The sequence below is a fragment of the Notechis scutatus genome, chromosome 5 (assembly GCF_049901735.1).
Source record: "Notechis scutatus isolate UNSWTSFEM ecotype Mainland chromosome 5, rNotScu1.2, whole genome shotgun sequence".
In the NCBI taxonomy this organism is placed as follows: Eukaryota; Metazoa; Chordata; class Lepidosauria; order Squamata; family Elapidae; genus Notechis; species Notechis scutatus.
The window spans coordinates 15,863,406-15,884,663 of NC_142013.1; the positions used below are offsets into that span (position 1 = coordinate 15,863,406).

At 39.2% G+C, this 21,258-nt stretch overlaps 1 protein-coding gene and 1 long non-coding RNA gene across 3 annotated transcripts; one reads left to right on the forward strand and one right to left on the reverse strand.

The window, feature by feature from the left end:
• Positions 1–326: 326 nt before the first annotated feature.
• Positions 327–14,320, reverse strand: LOC113417301 (macrophage metalloelastase-like). 2 transcript variants are annotated; one of them, XM_026675612.2, is made up of 6 exons: positions 13,956–14,320; positions 7,304–7,527; positions 7,054–7,199; positions 4,542–4,667; positions 2,808–2,969; positions 327–593 (listed from the first exon to the last, which is right to left on the reverse strand). In XM_026675612.2, exons 1-6 carry the CDS (start codon positions 14,070–14,072, stop codon positions 580–582), a joined length of 789 nt encoding a protein of 262 aa, XP_026531397.2. In that variant the 5' UTR covers positions 14,073–14,320; the 3' UTR covers positions 327–579. The 2 variants fall into 2 exon arrangements, with proteins under 2 accessions (XP_026531397.2, XP_087822324.1); XM_087966198.1 differs by having other exon boundaries at positions 2,796–2,969; positions 13,956–14,225.
• On the forward strand, positions 2,008–2,925 carry LOC148130373 (uncharacterized). The gene is made up of 2 exons (XR_015749725.1): positions 2,008–2,084; positions 2,728–2,925. It is a non-coding gene; the product is annotated as an uncharacterized LOC148130373 (long non-coding RNA).
• Positions 14,321–21,258: the final 6,938 nt, after the last annotated feature.

Below are 21,258 nucleotides of genomic sequence, written 5' to 3' on the forward strand. Positions count from 1 at the left end.
TACCGAGGGCATTGCTACTAAAATCTGTAAAGTTGTCTTTCCATCACTTGTCTATGGGGAAAAAAAAAATCTAAGGCCAAATCAAGATTTTTGACATCCAGATCAGCTATAAACTGCGGCCATAGGCTATTCCTAAGGTTTGGGAATGACAGAAAACTGAAAATATTCAATTTAACTCACAGAAAACTGGTATCTAAATAAACTTGAAGGAAATTCTATAACTCAGAACTTTTTCTTGCTCAGCAACTCTTCTGAATGTATTTATTTGTTTAAAAAAATACTCGCTTTTTAAACACATGGAAAAGTAAGTTGCTTTGAAAACACAATTAGAATCATTCATTCAATCTTTATTATTGCAGCACACAATACTGTTGTTCACAATGCCTGCTTGAATCCTTGTGAGTTTGCATAGGTAAAATCATGGAATCACAGAGTTGGAAGGTACCCTCAAGGTCATCCAGTTCAACCCCCACTTCAGTGCAGGGATCAGAAGAGAGTTTCAGACAGACAGACAGCTGTTCAATCTCAGACCTCCATAGAAGGAGAACTAGATGGGTTTCAATACAAAATACAGCTGTTCTATTTTTTCTTTCCTGGATGAATGAAATAGGAACAAAAAGGAAGTAAGAACACATTCAAACCTCAGAAATGGAACAAAATAGGAAGGAAGGTGTTACAACACAAGGACATTCTGAATGAATCCTATTTAGACTGATGTTACCCCAGTCATGTCATCCTCTTGCTGATAGCCATCCAAGTTTCAACTGTATGACTATGGGCAAGCATCAGAATCCTATAGTAGCCAAGGCACAATTTTCTACACATTTTTTTCCCCTGCGAGGAGAGCTTGTACTTTCACAGTCAAGCAGGTGTAGGATTGCAGCTCCAAGTATTTTCCTCTGAAATATACAACAATTGAATCATTGCTGGTTTTGAAAAAAAGTGTGTGTGTGAACATTCTATGCCGCTTAATCGGTTGTCTATTTTTCTTGCCTAGTTGTTCAATCAGTCCCTTCTCAAACTTTTTCAAATTAGGATTTTATATATTTGCTCGTGTTCTTCCTTATTTATATTTCATCCCTTCTTCTTCTATGATTGATATAATCTCAGTTTAATAGGTCGCCTGGCAGGGAAGATAGCTTGTTACAATAGACATCACGTTTTTTTTTTTTTAATCACCATTTAACATATTCTTGCCTATTAAATGAGTATTAGAATTGGAAGAACTACAAGGATCATCTAATCCATCTATCTGTAATATGCCGGCAAACAATTTGAGATAGCTAACCAGACCTTTCTTACAAACCTCTAGAAACAGAGAACCTACAATGTCAGAGATAAATCCATACCTGGTGTACTCTATCGTTTTAAAATGAAATAAAATCCAAAGCCACTGATCATGCTTTAAATCAGTTTTCACATCTGGCCAATATCTTTTCAGGAAATCCAGAATTCAGTCTGGTATTTCTAATACAATGATATTTCTATAGTATCAGGATGATTTATACTATGCTATCACCATTCTTCATTTTAGTGCTATGATGGTTTACGTTTATAACTCCTAATGATTTTCTTCCTGTCAAATAACACATTCCATAAGTTTTCCTGACATGATTAATTGCTGAACCGATGGAAATATCTCTAAAGAAAGAGCTAAATCTAACCGTGACCCAATTTTGATATATACTACTGGTTTTGTAGATTGTAGATAAAACTATTTTTGATTGTTTTGGTTTTTACTGGACACTGATTTTTTTTTAAGCAGAAGCATTAGCTATGCATCTCTGTCGCATAATTTTAAATAGGGAAAAGATTTTTCTCAGTGAAGTTACCCAGAGGTAGTATTCAGCAGGTTCTGACCAGTTCTGGAGAACCGGTGGCAGAAATTTGGAGAACCGGCAAATACCACCTCTGGCTGGAGATTTTACAGTGTTATTGAATTTTAAATGAAACTTCCTCCACTGGGTTCGAATTTCCAAACAGAACAGCTGCTGCAAGCAAGGTCTTCTTTATTGTTTCAGGAAGGGAGTATAAGCAGCACAAGCGGCAGCATGGATACACGTTTCTGGGCTAGCACCTGAACTGTGAGTGACTGGATGATTTTATACCCTTTTCCTCTTCGAATTCTGATTTCCATAGCTTTGTGCTGTTCATGTTAATGTCTCTGGCTTTGTGTGATTCCTGCGCTTAATGGCTTTATTCCTGTTCTGCTCTTTGTGATTCTCCTGTGGAGAGGGCTGGCAAGGAAGTGCTTGCTAGCATTTAATTGTGTTCATAATTTAATCTTCTATTTGTCCCATGTGTATATCAAAAGCTGATATTGTGATCGATCTTTAGCACCTTCCTGTTTGCTTTCCCCTTTTTTTATTGTGGCCCGTTTCTTCCTGTATCTACATTTCCTGCTTTTCCTTTTACTATATTGGAATGTTTTAATTACTCTATTTTGTTTTTTTCTTTTGGGCTATCTGTTTCTATAGGGGTTTTCTAACGATTCTCTATTCTAATGTGTTTTGGTGCTGACTCTTGAATAGCTTTCTATTTTAATACGTTTGGTACTCACTTTTGAAATAGTTTCTCATTCTCAATATGTTTGGAGCTGTAGTTTCCCGTAAATTAAGTAGTACTTAGCTGTAATTTATGTTTTCCTAGAAACTTCTAATGATTCTATTTCTCAGTTTAAGGTTTTTCTTATGGTCGGAGTAACTTCTCCATGTTTCCTTCCTACAGTATCCTTCCCCTGCCATGCCCACCAAGCCACGCCCACAGAACCGGTAGTAAAAAAAATTGAATCCCACCACTGAAGTTACCATATATACTCTGAATTCCTCGCCGATCATCCTCTGGAAGACGAAAAGTGCTTGGATTCACGTAGGAGTAAGTAGGATACATCAAGGATCCAGGGACATCAGAATGAGCTAGTCCCAGGGAATGCCCAAATTCATGGGCAGCAACAAGGAAGAGATTTATTTCTAAAACACAGAAAATAGGTAGGTGAATTATAACTATTAATTTTTCAGAGATGTGCATTTACAGCCAGTTATGTCAAGAAAGCTGCAAGAAGTTGCAGGAGTTTGACTTTAAGGAATATGGAAGAATAAATAAAAGTACAGTTATGGTCATAGGGCAAATGTTCATGTAATACGACAAAATGTATTAAAACTATAAAGCTAGTGTCTCAAAGGTGCTTTTTCAAGAGGCAACTGGACTTTCTTGTTTTTCATTGAAGATGTTTGACTGCTCATCCAAGAAGTTTCTTCAGCTCTGACTGGATGATGGGGAATGGAAGGATTTATACACCTTGCAGACAGATGGTCATTTGCATTTTTTGAAATGTCTTCAAAGAAAAACAAGAAAGTCCAGTTGCCTCTTGAAAAAAGCACCTTTGGAACAACCATCGCTTGGATGGCCGAGAATCTCCATAGTTATAAAGCTAGTGGCCTTCCATTGTGAAAACAATCAATCACATGCCATTTAAAACTTGAGTTTCTTTACATTAAGAGAATATATTTCATCTTTTTAAACAACGGGTTCTTTAACATTTGGCAGCACTGAACTCCATGAATTTGTCATTTATAAAACAATGCAATGCCAGTAATCCTTGTTGAATGACCACTCACTTTTGTGACCATTTGAAGTTATGGTGCTGAATGCAGGAGGCTTATAGCAGTTCCTCTGAATTGCGGTCATTGTAGCATCCCTACAGTTCTAATTGCAATTCAGGCACTTGGTAACCGGCTTCAAATTAGATCATTGCCACATCCTAGCAGATACATACAGGGGTGGGCTGCTGGGGGTTTGCAGGGGTTCGGGAGAGCCCCTAGCTAAGATTCTGTGTAGTTCGGAGAAATCCCACTCCTGACTGGCCCCACCTACCCTGCCCCACCCGTCCCAGGAGTCCCCACATGGCCCGTTTTGGATGCAGGTAAGTGCAGGGCGCGCATGGAGGCTTGGGGAGAGCAAAAAATGGGCCTCCCGGAAGTTCGGGAAGGCCAGTTATGGGCCCATTTCTGGCTTCCAGAGCGCCTCTGAAGCCGGGGAGGCCATTTTTGCCCTCCTGGAGGCTCGAAGAAAGTCTCCGGAGCCCGGAGGGGGCAAAACGCTCCCCCCCCCCCACCATGGTGCAGGAGGCTGACTAGGCCATGCCCACCAGCAACTGGGGAGAGAACTCTTTGCTAAAAATTTTGAAGCCTGGAAACCTAAGTCCCATTTGTGATCCTCACTACTGGCTTTTGACAAGCAGAGTCAATGGGGAAGCCAGCAGGAATTCATAAATGTTGACCAAATGACTGCAGGGTACTGTAATGTTGTAACAGGACACTACAGGTCTTGCTGAGTGACAGTAACTGGTACCCTGGCCAGTTGGCATCCTAGCAACCATGTCACTTGGCAAAACAGGTCACCGTCCCAATTAAATGAGAACCACCTATAATTTGGGAGGTGTTCTTTTTTATTTCCATGCAACACTTGATGTGGCCAATGAAAGTGAGGTAGGTGTATACATTGCATAGCAGAGTTCTGGTGCACATATTCTTATAGCAAACCTTTATTGATTTCTGACCAGGCCTCATCCTCATCAAAGTGAGTATCGCCCCCTAGACCTGGTCCAGGAGCAAAAGCGTGTGCCAGGACTCTACCTCTTCCATCAAAAGGAAAGTTGTCGCCATGGTCTAAATGGAAAACAATCAAAGTGTTTTCATCAGCAATACTAAGGATTCATAGTTATTTAAAACACGGTGCACATTCTCAGTAGGAACCGCTTGTTAATTCTTTTCGCTATTATTACCTTTGCTTTTGCTCTTTTCTTTTCAATTTTGTTATTAATTAAAAAGCAATTCAACAAATATATAACTATCTAGGACAGAGAAGCTATTGCCAGAAAGACAAACATTAATTGATTAACTGACCCTCCTGCATTATGAGGATGCTAAAAGGTGCTTTCTTTGCCTGGAAAATTACATGGAGAACTAAGAATTCTTTGCCTAATTCCTGGGTTTTTATTTGATTTTAAAAGTTCTATTAGGTACCAAAAGATAGGCCAATTGAAGCATATTTTCCAAATTATCTGTACAAATGGCTATGGAAACCCAGGAAATACACAGCTTGATTCACTTTACGCACATACAACAAACAGTAGCCACAATTACATTTTCCTGGCTAATGGCCTGAAAATTTGCTCACTTCCTAATGCAGCTCGTCCTTGTATATAACATGCAGCTTTAAAGTTTAATAGTAACATAAGCAAAAAGAGTATATATGCTTAAATTTATGAAGTCTTTTAAGAAAATAGACCAGTCTTTTATGGCCTGAATATCTCAAGACCATTGTGTATAATACATAATACATACCTTTGCATTTGCCAAATGTCAACATATAACATTCACAAAACCCATGCATTTTAATTTCCATAATGCATTTTTTTTTAAAAATGCAAGTACACTTATTGAGCAAGTAGTCCAGATTCTTCTGAATAATTCTCATGAATACACCATTTACCCACAAACATTTCTATCTGTATGACTGAGGTGATTTAAGGTTTGTTGTTTTAACCAGCATCTCCTTCTAAACGTGCTTCCACTTTTCCATCACCCTCATTTACTTTTATCCTTACTCCATCTTGGCCAATTATGGAACTAACCCATGATGAAACTAACTCATAAAAAATTGGAAAAAAAACCCTAAGCCAAATGCATCTTATAAAAAGAACTAGCCAAATTTTGAACTTAAGACTCTTGAAATGTTCAAAGCAATCTATTTGAAATGGCCCTGTTTTATCTTGCATTTGGAGCAAAACATATGAATTCTGAAATATTTAGAAATCTTTGGCTTTGCATCTTCTGTATGTGCTTATGCTTAATGGTGTATGCAGGACCCAGTTTTAATTAAATAAAACAATGGACTATACTTTGATGTTATTTGAACTGTTAAGCTTAGCAAAAGTCAATTAACTGTATTTATTTTATATATCATATTTAGAAACTGCCCATCTCTCTCATAGAGAAACTCTGTGTGGTGTACAAATTAATTCCTCTTATAAGAAAAATGTTTTTGTTCTAGTTTTATTTATTTATGTTAAAACATATACTGCCCTTCAAAACACAGTTTGTTCCTGAGAAGCTGAAGAAATGAGTTAAACCTCTCATGAAATCAGCGGCTATGTAGATTTAATAAATCTATCACAAATCATCACAAAATCTCCAGAACTGTAAAGCCTACAAACTTGAAATTTATCACATAAGTTCCTCTTGGCTTCTAGGTGCTCACTAAGAAAGGATTTTTCAAAATGACCATTAGAGCATTAGTATTTTGTATATTATTATTAACACGTTCTGATGCTAAGGAGTTCTACTCCCCTTCCCCACCTGAAAAGAAATATGTTCCAAATGGAAAACACAAGCAGAGGAGAGGAGTTTCAGTTTCAGTTTTACTTTCACAGCACCATGCAGCTTTAGTACAGAACAGTTGAGCTAAGCCATGCCCAAGCTCCTTGCTGTTTCCTCCTTGCTCACACAGCAAATTCTGTTTCAGTTTCTAAACAGCTCTCAACTCTCTCACACACTGACAGGACGCTAGCCAGATGAATACTGATGGATGCTGGCAGGCAGAGGCACATTTCCCCCCACCCTTATTTTCCTCCCCCAAAACTAAGCCCGACCACGTAGTTTCATAGCGAAGCACTGGTATCGAGCTAGTACATACATACATAAATAATGGTTACCATCTATTTCAATTCATTTTACCTTCCCTAAGTAATTCTTTTCAGCTTTAAAACTATTTCCACATTTTAAAATGTCTCTTCTAATGATTTCACCCCTTTCACGACTAAAGTAACCCAATGGATCTGATTGGGTAGAAGCTATGATCAAGTTTCATCATTGTACTGGTAACAACTAAGTCATCATCAGATGGTCCTTATGTCAGCATGGTAGAAACCACTTCTTCCAAGGATCTAGTTATGGAGAAGGAGCAGAATCAAGGACCAGACAGTTTTCCACAGGAATAAGATATAAACTGTAAATAAAAATTAATATATAAGAATAAACAAGCTGTGCTTACTTCTACGTGCAAAAAGAACTTCAATATCAGCAGGTCCGGTGATTTTTTTAAACTGTAGGGGAGTCACATCACTCCATACTTTTAGAGCATTTGCTATGGCTCTGTCCACCTGGTCTTTTGGCATGTCAGGGGTATAGTTGTTAATCCTTTGAGTAATGGAGGAAAACACAATACATACTGTATCATTAGGAAGTAGATTTTTTCCTTGTTTTCTTCTGCTTCTTAGAAATCAAATGGAAATATAACTTACCTGTAAGTCAATATCTTTTTATTCCATTTTGGTGCTCCTGGAAATGTGGTATATTCCAAGACATCTGCTACTCCACACCTGGGCTGGTCCATTACTTTAATGGTTTCAGTATCCACCTTCCCAGTTACAGTCAAATGAAAGAACCTTTGCATAATTTTGATCCGTTCTTCTAAGGTTTGCTTTACTGCTTGATCAATCAGTGGGAAAAAATGATCAAGGTAAGCCTGCATATTAACCAAGAATGGGAGGAATTAGAACATTTATTGTACTACTAAATATCTCAAATAATAATTGAATAGAATAGAATTCTTTATTGGCCAAGTGTGATTGGACACACAAGGAATTGTCTTGGTGCAAATGCTCTCAGTGAACATAAGAAAACATAATATCACACTACTAACCAGAGCATACAAAACATTTGCTAGACCAATACTCGAATACAGTTCATCAGTCTGGAACCCACATTACGTATCTGATATTAGCACAATTGAGAAAGTCCAGAAATATTTCACAAGAAGAGTTCTCCACTCCTCTACTCGTTGTAGAATACCTTATGCCACCAGACTTGAAATTCTAGAACTAGAAAACCTTGAATTACGCCGTCTTCGGTCTGATTTAAGCATGGTATATAAAATCATACATTGCAATGTCCTACCTGTCAATGAATACTTCAGCTTCAACCATAACAACACAAGAGCACACAATAGATACAAACTCAAAGTTAACCGCACCAAACTTGATTGCAGGAAATACGACTTCAGCAATAGAGTGGTCAATGTCTGGAATACTCTACCCGACTCTGTAGTTTCTTCCCCAAACCCCAAAAACTTTAACCTTAGACTGACCCATTTCATGTATTCACAACTATGTATACACTTATACTTATTATCTTGTAAACAATTGGCAAATCAAATAAATAAATAAATAAAAATAAAAAATAAAAATAAAAATTCGTCAAGAATCATAAGGTACAACACTTAATAATAATCTTAGGGTACAGTAAGCAATCAAATCATACTAGGAAACAGTCAATAAAATCATTAGGATACAAGCAACAAAGTTACAGTCATACAGTCATAAGTGGGAGGGGATGGGTGAAAGGAAGGATGGAAGGATTAATAGTAATAGTAATGCAGATTTAGTAAATAGTGTGACAGTGTTGAGGGAATTATTTGTTTAGCAGAGTGATGGTGCAGAAAGAACATTCTTTGTTGTTCTGTTTTGATGACTTTTTGATGTTAGGTGTCCATTTTAGATTTTGAGATATGATAGAACCTAGAAATAATTATATAAATACATACATATATTGGTGGCCATACTTTTTGTGTCTTTGCCTATCCGTTCATTCTTCAATCCACTTTTGAACATTCTTCTTCTTATTGGTAGTTTAGGACTGCAATCAGAGATTATAGCATCACTAAAGTAGATAGAGCCAGACTTTCTTAAGTGACAATCAGTGCTGTGAACAGTTATGATCTTCATTCCTTGTTTGTTTGCTTGATAAATGAGTACACTCCATTATCTCTCCCTTCCCAACACACGTTGAAACTTGCCCGAAAATGGCATTATGGTTGCTTGATACATTCTTGTTCAAATGTGATGACATGCTTTCTGGGCTTCTTCAGGACAAAAACAAATAATTCAGCATTGCAGCTTCCCTAATTTGTTTTTGAAGTTGATTGTGAGCAGGTTCATTTGGGAAGAGGTTTTCCTGGATTCAAAATTGTTTAGGCTTTTAAAGGTGAGCAAGATGACTTCATATGTATTTGAGGGTTAAAAGGGGAGAGAAGGAGGAGGAGGAGAAGACTATTAAGAATAGAATTAGCAGATAGTAGATTTTGATTACTCCTAGTTAAGTGGCAGGAATCAATTTTTTTTACTACCGGTTCTGTGGGTGTGACTTGGTGGCCATGTGACTGGGTGGTCATGGCTGGGTGGTCATGTGACTGTGTGGGCATGGCCAACTCCACATCACTCACGTCAAGGGGCGCCTTGCCTCGCCCCACTTGCTTGGCCTCCCGAGCTCTTCTGGTATTTGTCTATTAATTTGTCTACTACTACAGTGTCTGGTTGATTAACTAATTCCTGTCTGTCCTTCTGGATCCAGAACTCCCACAGATTCTTAGCTCTATTATTCTCCACAATCTTCTGTGGAAACTCCTTGATGGCTGGCTGGAGAATTCTGGGAGTTAGTTGGTTGAAAAAAGTGATTGATTTCAATGCACTGCAGTAACAGAAGGACCCCTCTTCAGTTGGCATCATAAAACTGAAATGAAGCCAGAGATAGAGGATGATTTGTCTTCTTGTAGGAACAACCTGTGAATCACAGTCATTTCTGCATTTGAAACACATTTCTGGACCCAGAATCGCACGTATCCAGTGCACAGTTTTCTTGAGGAACTAATAAACTAATTCAGGGGAGATCAGAACGAACAATTATGTGGCATGGTTGCATGTTAAATAAAGAAAGTGTTTGAGCACAGTTTATTTTATTTATGTTTCTTATCCATTTGCAGAAACAAAGAAAGCAGAAAGAAAAATTGCAACCAGCCTGCCTTCCATAGAAGACCTGTATATTGTGTGGGTCAGAAGGAGGGCTGATAAGATATCTGCAGACCCCTCACATCCTGGACGCAAACTTTTTCAATTCTTCCCCTCAGGATGGCACTATAGGGCATTGCATGCCAAAACAACTAGGCATAGGGACAATTTTTTTCCTTGTATGCCATCACTCTGTAGAACACCTAATTCTCACAATGCTGTCTAATGTCTATGTGTATTTACCCACATAGTCTGGTGTAGTAATATTTATTTATACTTCTTATCTTCTTTACTCCCCAATCTTATTATTATAATTGTTATGATTACCATGTTTCCCTGAAAATAAGACCCTGTCTTATATTTTTTTGCCACCAAAAAAAGGCACCAGGTCTTATTTTGAGGGGATGTCATCCACTGACTAACTTCATTTGTGTGCGTCACCCCTGGCCTCCTTTTCATGTCAGAGGCCTTCAGGAACTTCTTCTTCTTCTGTGGCTGGCAAGACTCTGCAGCAGATAACAGAGCTCCAAATCGATCCAGAGCTTTGTTATCAGCTACAGAGGCCTTCAGGAAATCCTTGCCAGCTGCAGAAGAAATGGGCTGGGCAGGGCAGGTGTCGCGGTGTGCAAGGTCTCGCTACAACTGTCCAAAGGTAAGTAGTAGGGCAGCTCCATCCCCCCATGCCCCCCCCCAGCCAAATTTTTACCCATGCACTCTGGAGTAGGTGGAATCTTAATTAGGTCTTATTTTGGGGATAGTGCTTATATTGGGTGCACGTGTAAAAATCAAGCTAGGACTTACTTTAAGGGTAGGTCATATTTTTGGGGAAACGGATATTATTCTGTTTCTTTGCATGTATACTGAGAGCTTCTGCACCAAAGACAAATTCCTTGTGTGTCTAATCACTTTGCTAAAATAAAGCATACATATAAACATACATACATACATACATACATACATACATACATACACTCATTCGTTCATTCATTCATTCATTCAAGCAGAGCTGTGGGAAACTCAATCAAGTAGGCACTTCAGCAGTACTGTAGTCTCCAGGCAGCTAGAAAAAAAAACACACTTTTTGGAACTGCAAGACCTCTGAGAATCTGAGTTGAAGGACACGGAGGAAAAAAAAGAAAAAAACAAGCAAGCTCAGTTCCTATAGAGTTTTACAAACCAGCTCCTGAAACAGAGGACTGATGAGCACCAGGGAGAGAGAAAAGCCCATTTAAAAGTCTATAAAGAAGAGTAAAAGGTTTTCACATGCAAATGGACTGAGATTGGCTACAATCTCAAGGAAAGTTTTAAATAAAAAATAGTTAAGAAGACATAGGGCTAACATAGGAATACGAACATAAAAAGTCAATACCAAAACATAAATTGGATAAAGGACTTTCTTACTAACAGACCCCAAACTGTTAGGATTGGCAGCTATTTTTCCTCCACTCTTGCTCTCAGCACTGGCTCTCCACAGGGTTGTGTGCTGAGCCCCCTTTTGTATTCATTCTACACCTACGACTGCACTCCCTCTTGTCCCACTAACTCTATAATAAACTTTGCAGATGACACCACGTTGGTAGGACTCATATCAGGAGAAGACGAGACGGTCTATAGGTCATAGGTTCTCAGACTGGTCTTGTGGTGCAAGAATCATAACCTCGCCCTGAACATCAAAAAGACCAAAGAATTGATTATAGACTTCAGACAATGCAAAGCAGAGCTTCTCCCACTATGTATCAATGGAGACTGTGTGGAAAGAGTTCATAGTTTTAAATTTCTAGGAACTCATATTTCTGACAACCTTACTTGGTCGGTCCACACTATGGCCACTGCAAAGAAGGCCCAACAGCACCTGCACTTTCTGAGGCTGCTGAAAAAGAGTGGTCTGGGTGCTCTTCCGGTTTGAGCTTCTTCAGCGACAGACCGAAACCTCATCTCTCTGAGGCTTCGATCCGTGCTTGCCACTGAAGCGCCCCGAGCCGGCTGGTTTCGGGGCTAAGCCACCCCGTAGAGGTGATGAAGAGTGGGGAGACTGCCTGCAGGGTTGAGGAGAGCCGCATATCTCCTCCCCAGCTGGCCATTACTCCCTTTCCTGAAGGCGGTTGTAGCGGTGGTCAGAAATGGCCACCACAAAGAAGAACTCGACCGGAAAAGAATGTGCAGGAGGAAGATATGAAGAGAAAGTTTTGGTTGACCAGGTCAAACAGCAAAAGCAACAAATAAGGTGCCCTGGAATTTAAACTTAACAACATTGTTCCCAAAGAAGATTTTGAAGCTGCGAAGGAGAGAGAGAAGGGAAAGGATTAGTTTTTTTTTCTTCCCTTCTTTATACTGACAGCTAAGAGACTTAAGCAAGAAACTGAAAAAAACCACTTTGACATTAATAGGCATCTAAGCTGAAAATAAAAGTCAAAGGGATAAATAAAGATTTCTGGACATTTAAAAGTTTTTAAAAGCTGGAAAGGAGAAAAAAAGAATAGAAGGGCAGGATCTGGAAAAATGGAGGAGACTGCCTGGAATTAAGGAATGGAACTGTAATTAAAAGGAACTTACAGTGAAATTTTAACAAGATTCCTCAAAGATACATTTTAATGGAAACTTGGTAACAAAATAATAGAACCCCAGGAAGAGAAAGTGGAAAAAATAAGCAAGTAGAAACAGCCTTGGATTATTTGGATTACTTGGTGATTTTTGGTTTTTGCATCTAGATGACTAAAATTAACTGGGTGGTTGTTTAAAAGTTTTTAAAATGGTGTCACTCTTAGAAGAACTGAAAACGGAACTTAAAAAATGGAAAGAAGACGCACAAGAAGAGAGAAATTCTTTTGGCTTCGTGTTTCAATTCTTAGAAATGGAGATCTGGAACTATGAGAAGCAACAAGAAACGCTTGCAGAACAAGAAGATTGGGACAAAGAAGAAGCCATCTTTAATGATCAAATAATTTTAAGTGGGGGGAGAAAAGGGGGCAAAGAGAGTGAAAGGTTTAAGATTAGAAAAAACAACCAAAAAGAAGAAGAACAATTTGAAAGATAAGTATAATATTAGAAAGCAACAGAAGAGGGGACTACAGATGAGAGAGTTAGAAGTAGAGAGACGAGGGGGTAAAAAGGGGAGGGAGAAGAAGTGGGGGAAGAAGGCAAGGAAAAGAAGTTGTAAAAGACAGAAGCAAGAAATGGAGAAACAGGGAAAAGATTGTAACCATAAGTTTGTTTAGAGATAATGGGTGAAAATTTAATTGTAAAAGGTATTCTGCAAAGGTACATAAGATAGCTTTGTTATATTACAAATAGAAATAACTTTTGAACTGTTACCATCAGGGAGACGCTATAGGTGTCTTAAAATGAGGACTAATAGACTGAGAAACAGTTTCTTTTCCAAGGCAAAAATTGTCTTGAATCAAACAATGCATATGTGATTTAGCCCTATGTATAAAGTAGCATTTTAAAACTATCTAACTTATTATATGTTTTAGATAGGTTTTAGATTAGGTGGTTATTATTATTATTATTATTATTATTATTATTATTATTATTATTATTATTATTATTATTATTATTATTATTATTTTAAATACTCTGTAGTGTGATTGTGATGTGGTGTTTGGGGTACTGTGCTGGAGTAGCTTTCAAATTTCATTGTATTTGTAGAATGCAATGACAATAAAGGTATTCTATTCTAAATATATGGATTAAAAAATAGAAATAGAATAGTTGTAGACTTAGATTATTAGGAAGAAAGTAGAAGAAGATAATTTAATTTTGTACAATAAAACAGTTTTGTATGGGAAAAACAAATAAGAGTCTTTGTATCTGTATTAAGAAAAACCCTAACAATAGGCAAGGTGTGAAAGGAGAATTTTTAGCTCATTGCACAGCCTGTTAAAGCCTCAGTACAGATGTAGTTTAGGATATATTTTTCTTTTTCTTGCATAGTTCTTGAATATATTGACTATTGAATATATTGACTGCACCTGTGAAAAGATAATGCACTCTTAACAAACAGCACTTATCCCATGATATATTCTCAACATGGAAACCTTTCTCAGAAGTCAGCGGCAGAGCAATTCTGCATTTCTATGGCATCAAAGATAAGACCCCGGTGGTTACATACCTGTATGAATTTCAGGTCCTTGGTGTAGGATAGTGCAGAGTGAGGATTGGATAGTGGTTTGGCAATGCTGCATGGCCACAGCATCAAAGCACCCAAGAAGATCATCAAGTGATTCATGATAGAGCTTCCAAACTAGCTTTAAAGAAGCAAGTCTTTAGTCCTCAATGCCTTGTAGTCCAAGAACAGTGGCTTTTATAAGACTGAGTGAACATGTTGTAAAATTCCAGGTGAGTCACTTTGTGGCATTCGTCTCCTTTTTTCTGCCTGTTTCTGAAATAATTTTGTTCAAATGTCAGAATTTCAAAATATTATCAGGAAGCACAGCTTGATATCTTCCCCCCGCCTTCCTTGTTGACATTTCCACTGATGTATACGTGCAGGAGGTACTTTATTTTTCCCACCCCCTTTCCATTTTTTTTCTTTAATCCCCTAAACCACAGGCTAAAGGGAAGTTGACTTTTGAAAATTCAGTCCAACATAATTGGGAATGACCCAATATTGTTTAACTTGCCCAATCTTTTTTTTTTTTTTGGCTTGCCACTAAGACTCCGGATTTTGATATGTTTATTTTATGTATTTTTGGAATTATTCTCTTTTCCCCATTTTGGTTTTGTGGGTGTTATTTAATTTTAGGATGAGATTGTTAGCTGCCTGGAACTTTTGGGATTAAACACAGAGGTGGTATTCAGCAGATTCTAACTAGTTCTGGAGAACCGGTAGCGGAAATTTTGAGTAGTTTGGAGAACCGGCAAATACCACCTCTGACTGGCCCTGCCCCCATCTATTCTCGGCCTCCCGAATCCCAGCTGATTGGCTGGGTCTTCTTTTGTTGCCCTGCACAGGAGAACGGAGCTGGAAAGCAGGTTAGTGGGGTGGGGAAGGAATGGAATTTTGCAGTAACCTTCCTCCAGGAGCGGGATGGAAATGGAGATTTTGCAGTATCTTTCCCCTGCCACACCCATCAAGCCACGCCATGCCCACCAAGCTAGGCCCACAGAACCGGTAGTAAAAAGAAATTGAACCCCACCACTGATTAAACAGCATGCAAGTGTAAACAATGAAACAAGCATTATTTTCTATGAAGAGTTACAGAGAGCTTATATGCAAAGAAATGAAAAGTGAAAGAGCCTTTCACATATTATGTTTCTGATTTAAGAGTTATAGTTTGTAAAAGTAGTCATGGCGGATGATCTCTAACATTGTGGAAAATTGTCAGAATTTTCTGTTGAAAACTGAATTTTCTGTTGAACAGAATTTTCTGTTGAAAAGTGTTCAGAAGCCTATCTCCTTAGCTGTATTCATATTTCCACTTTTTAAAACTATATGACTTCAATTGCTTTCTTTGCTAGTGCATGAAACTTTAGGTACCTGGAGGCAGGGGTGCGATTCAAATTTTTTAACAACCGGTTCTGAGGGAGTGGCTTAGGTGGTGGGTATGGCTTGGTGGTCATGTTACTGGGTGGACATGGCTTGGTGGTCATGCTGGGTGTGGCCAACTCAATATCACTCACATCGAGGCCCAGATCTCCTCATCTGGCCTCTCAAGACTGTGAGGATGCTGCAACAGTCATAAGTGTGAAAAATGGTCATAAGTCGTTTTTTTTTAGTGCCACTGTAACTTTGAATGGTCACTCCACACAAGCAAAGTACCAGGAGGGGAAAAAAAAAACTCCAGAGACCTTCCTGAGACAGAAAGTCTAGTCCTGCCAAGAATGTAATAAGGGTTAACGGAGAGGCAGTTTCTGTAAGCAACACCAGAATGTTTCCTTCCTGCTTCCTTACAGGATTAGGCCAGTCATTTCTTCTAACTACCGGTTCTCCGAACTGCTTAGAATGTTAACAACCAGTTCTAGTGAATAGTTGCGAACTAGTAGAATCCCACCCCTGCCTGGAGGGTCTTCAGCCATTTCATAATTTGTATGAATACTGAAGTTGGAGGACCTCAATTGAAGAAAGAATAGGACCAAGCCGATAGTCCTGCAGCCTCTGTGCCATACTGTCAAGCATTCCACTGTTCTCTCATCTACCGGTTGTGGGACTTTGCAAAGTTGGCAGTCAACCAGGTTACATAGAGTGATGTGTAGCCATTTGTGGAATATTATCATGTTATGCATCCTTTTCAGACATCCCAGAGTGAACAATCTTCAACCTCAAACTACCAAAACTTTATCTCTTTCGTGAGTCAACCACATCCAGTTATAGTGGAATCCATCAAGGATGCTAACTTCCCCTGTTCTTTTTCTTTGTTTTCTTTCTTATAAGCATTCTAGAATTGTTAACTGGATATTCATTGAGTGTTTTTATTTGTTCTGGTCTTTGAGTGTAATAATGTTCAGTGAATTTTGTCACAGTAGTTAAGGGAATCACTGCAAGTTGTTAAGTTAGTCACACAGTTGTTACATGACGCTGGCTTCCTCATTGACTTTGCTTCTCAAAAGGTCGCAAAAGGGGACCACGCAACCCTCAGACCAGTGGTGGGATTCAAAATTTTTTACGACCAGTTCTGTGGGCGTGGCTTGGTGAGCATGGCAGGGGAAGGATACTGTAAAATCCCCATTCCCTCCCCACCCCACTAACCTGCTTTCCAGTTCCGTTCTCCTGTGCAGCAAAAGAAGACCCAGCCAGTCAGCTGGGACTCAGGAGGCAGAGAATAGATGGGGGCAGGGCCAGTCAGAGGTGGTATTTGCCGGTTCTCCGAACTACTCAAAATTTCTGCTACCGGTTCTCCAGAACTGGTCAGAACCTGCTGAATACCACCTCTGCCTCAGACCCTGCAACTGTTATAAATATAAACCAATTAGCCAAATGTCCAAATTTTGATCACATACCATGATGATGCTGCGAAGGTCATAAGTGTGAAAAATGGTCGTAAGTCACTTTTTTTCAGTGCCTTTGTAACTTTGAACGGTAACTAAATGGACTCCTGTAAATTGAGGACTACACATTGAGATGTAGTGATTTATATTGTTATCTAGTGAAAGGACAATTAAGCAGTGGGACAGCTTGCTTTCAGAAGTTGTGGGTGCTCCATCAACGGAGGTTTTTAAGAAGAGCCTGGACAGCCACTTGTCTGAAGTGGTATAAGGTCCCCTCCTTGAGCAGGGGGTTGGACTAGCAGATCTCCAAGGTCCCTTTCAGCTCTACTCTGATTGATTGGTTACACAGCAAACACTTATCATGCCATCACATGATAGCTTGATTCCACAACCTGTTAACAAGAGCTGAATCCTCCCCATGTGTTGAATCATAAGCGATTCTATCATGCTTTAGTCTAGCATGGTGTGCAAAACTGGTCAATGAGATAAAAAGGAGAAACAATAAGATAAAAAAAGAGAAACACATCTCATATAAAAGTAACTTTTAGATTGTTTGGCTGACATAAAGAAGTGAAAGTTAGATACGAATCAAGACAAGGCTTTGTTTCGTCAGTTTCTCAGACCCACCCGTGTTTCAGAAGAAGCTAATGATGATTGAGATAAAGCCAAAGAGTGAGTCTACCTTTGTTGCAGAAATGGTCTTGTGAGAGCCAGACTATTTTATCTGCTCACAGTCTCATAGAATGTGTGCAAGAACTTGGAAAATCCCTTTGTTTATGACTAAGTTTCGGTGGATAAGGTGACCTAAAAATGATTAACAAATTGCCATCCAGCAACACCCGATTTTAAAAGGAAAACATTAACCATTCAAGCTGAAAATATTAAACATTGCAGACTGTCATTGACATACCATTAAACATCTTAAAGAGGGTGCTGGATTCAGGCAGGGTGAAATTTGGTGCAGGTCTTTCAAGTGGACAAATTACAGATATAGATTAACAGAGTTGGAAGGTAGGTCATCTAGTCCAACCCCCTGCCCAAGTGGGAGACCCATTTCTGACAGATGGCAGTCCAGTCTCTTCTTGAAAGCCTCCAGTGATGGAGCTCTCACAACTTCTGAAGGCAAGCTGTTCCTTTGGTTGATTTTTCTCACTGTCAGAACATTTCTTCTTATTTCCAGGTTCTCTCCTTGTTCAGTTTCCATCCATTATTCTCTGTCTGGCCTGAAGGTGCTTTGGAAAACAGATTGACCCACTTCCTCTCTATGGCAGCCCCTCAAATACTGGAACACTGCTCTCATGTCTCCCCTGGTTCTTCTCTTCACTAAACTAGCCATGCCCAGTTCCTGCAACCATTCTTCTTATGTTTTAGCCTCCAGTTCCCTAATCATGTTGGTTGCTCTTCTCTGCACTCTTTCTAGAGTCTCCACATCTTTTTTACATCGTGGCGACCAAAACTTAATGCAGTATTCCAGGTATGGGTTTACCAAGGCATTATAAAATGGTATTAACCCTTCACATGATCTTGATTCTATCCCTCTGTTCATGCAGCCTAGGACTGTGTTGCCTTTTTTGGCAGCTGCTGCACACTGTTGGCTCATATTTAAATGATTGTCCACTAGGACTCCGAGATCCCTCTCACAGTTACTACTATTGAGCAAGGTACCACATATACTGATCAAATAAGAGTGGGTTCAGCTTGCAGCTGCATAACGGATAGAGAAAGAGGTTTGGAAGGGATCCTCCCTAACTTCCCACGCTATAACAGAATCTGGAAGATTTTTTCAGGCTTGCAACATGCTGCTAGTGTAGCCTCAAATAGAAGTAGCTCATATAGTGTGTTTCCTGTATAATATACGTGGGAAGGCTGATATGCTGTGTCAACCTTTAGTTTGTATTAGACAAATTTAGCACAGTGTTTAGTCACTGTGTACAAATCTATTTTTTAAATACTGTGGTAATGATTCTGTGACAACCATAATCTTGCTTCTCCACTGAAGAGGTCAGAGCTCATGCTACAGGTTTCACTGACAGACTGCCATCTGTCAGAAATGGTGTAGGATCTCCTGCTTGGGTGAGGGGTTGGACTAGATGTCCTATGGGGTCCCTTCCAACTCTGTTATTCTGTTATTACCCATCGCATCATCCACATGCGTGACTTTCACCAAGCATGCCATTGAAATGATTTTAAAGTGCAGTGACTTTAAAGTAAAGTGCAATCATTCATTTCAAACCTGATGCTCCATCTCTTTCACAAACAGTATTGAGGTAACTTAGAAATAGAGCATTAAAACTTTATAAAAATATCAAAACAGGCACCATATATCTGATATGAGAACATATAGGCTGCTGAATGTTCAGGCTTATCTGTGAAGCTGTGTTAGGTGGATAGAATCAGCAATGCTTGGAACATTGAACTTGCCAAAGAGAGTTTGAGTCCTCCTCCTCTTCTTTCTGATTATGGGTTGTCACAGAGTCATCCAGATGTTCAGACTGGATTCGGCATTTTTGTCCATCTATCAAGTTCTTCCCAAGGACCTGCGATAGGCAGATGTTGTTCTTTGATGGTGATAAAGGTATCATTTCAGGAAGCAAGTTGTTCTGAGTAAAGCTGCCTTCTGCAATTGACCTATTATGATTTTGTCAATGCCAATTTTTCTGTCTCCAGGTATTGCCACATCCATTATCCACACTTTTTTTGTCATTCTTATCAACAATTGTTAAGTCGGAGGTATTATGTGGCAGGTACCTGTCTCTTTGAATTCTAAAATCTCAGGGCATTTTAGCTTCTTGGTTTTCTATGAATTTTTCTATTTTTCTATTTTATGGTTCCACCAGTTCTGGCTTGTGGTCTTTCTTGTGGATCTTCCAATGCACCATTGTTGCTATTTCGCCATGGCATTGTTTGTAGTTAGTCTGTGTGAGCTTCTTGTAGCAGCTACCCAGGTGACCTGCTGTTTCTTCAGCTTCTTTGCTGAGGCAGCATTTGCTATTTGTTGCAGTCCTCTCAATTCTTTGTATAAATTTGTTCTTAAGGCTTCGTCTTTTGCAGCCAGAATTAGCCTCTCTGTCTCTTTCTTCAGTATTCCTGCTCTTAACCATTGACAGGTGTTATTGTTATTGATTTGCCTCCTATTTTTTTCCCCTTTAAATTACTGGCAACGTAATGCTTTGCTTTGCCATGTCTCTTTTCTATTCTTCATTTGGTCTTTCTTGCATGCAAGTTTTGTCTCTCCCGTCTCAGTAAGCTTTCCTGGTATACTAGCTTCAGTGCATCTTCTTCACTAACCTTCAAATGCCCCTTTTCCTTCTTTGACTGACTGGTGCACTTGCAACATTCCACCCCCACCTATTTTCCTTGGTAAATGGAGTCTGTCAACATCACTATGTGGATGCAGTTAATGATTCATTGTCATTATTTTTCTGGTCTTCCTATCCAGGGCCTTTTGCTATTATTCTCTCTCTCTCTCTCTCTCTCTCTCTCTCTCTCTCTCTCTCCCTCTCTCCCTCTCTCCCTCTCTCTCTCCCTCTCTCCCTCTCTCTCCCTCCCTCTTCCTTCCTGTCTCTGTCTCTGTCTCTCTCCATTCATCCACTCATCCACCCACCCATCCTGCCCAATGTGATGAGAAATATTTAATATGAGGGCCACAACTGAGTAGGATAAGGAAGTGAGGTTGTTAGTGGGTTCTTTTTCCTGTTTGTTTTAGGTAAGGAAAGACAGAAATGTATCATGAGTAACTTTGGGACAGCCTTGTCAAATGGGTATTGTTCAGATATGTTTGGAGTTTACAGTAAATTCCAGAATAACACTAGTAATTGTGGAGGTTTCAGGTAGATAAAAGAAGCTTTAGGATTAGAATGTTTATCGTGTGCCAGAGATAAACTTTGACCAAATCAAAATTATATGTGAATTTAGAGAACAACAATTTTAGCAGACAAAACCTCCATTGTTCAGGATGAAGCTAGCTAGCTGGAAGTGAACCTGGATTATGTGGGAACCTGGATTATCATTTCTGTACAACCAAAAGAGGGATCACAGGGAGAGATAGATGAAGAGAGTTTTATTCCTGCATCATTTGCTAAAAGATAAATAACAATCTTACCCTCCATGAATTTGCTTTTCAGCTTTCAAGCAATCTAAACTAGTTCTATATCATATGACCTAAAATGGACACCTAACATCAAAAATTCATCACTCGTTCAGTGACCATTCAAAATTATGATGGCACTGAACATGGGGAGATTTATGACGGTTCCTCATAATTGCGGCCATCACAGTGTCCCTGCAGTCATGAGCTTGCAAGTCAGGTACTTGGCAAACTGGCCTGCCATTACAACATCGCAGTGTTCCTCAGTCACATAACCAGTCTTTGTAACCTTCACTGCCGACTTTTGACAAGCGAAGTCAATGGGGAAACTAGCAGGAGCTCGCAAATCACATGATTGCAGGATGATGCAACGCTTTAATGAAACCATGCGGGATTCGCT

Excerpts from the sequence above, each read along its gene's own strand:
- LOC113417301 (XM_087966198.1), bottom strand. The coding sequence starts at position 14,072 with ATGAATCACTTGATGATCTTCTTGGGTGCTTTGATGCTGTGGCCATGC. Across the intron at positions 7,528-13,955 it reads AGGACCTGAAATTCATACAG|GCTTACCTTGATCATTTTTT; the intron begins GTATGTAACCAC and ends GTTAATATGCAG. Across the intron at positions 4,668-7,053 it reads AGTTCTTTTTGCACGTAGAA|ACCATGGCGACAACTTTCCT; the intron begins GTAAGCACAGCT and ends TTTTCCATTTAG.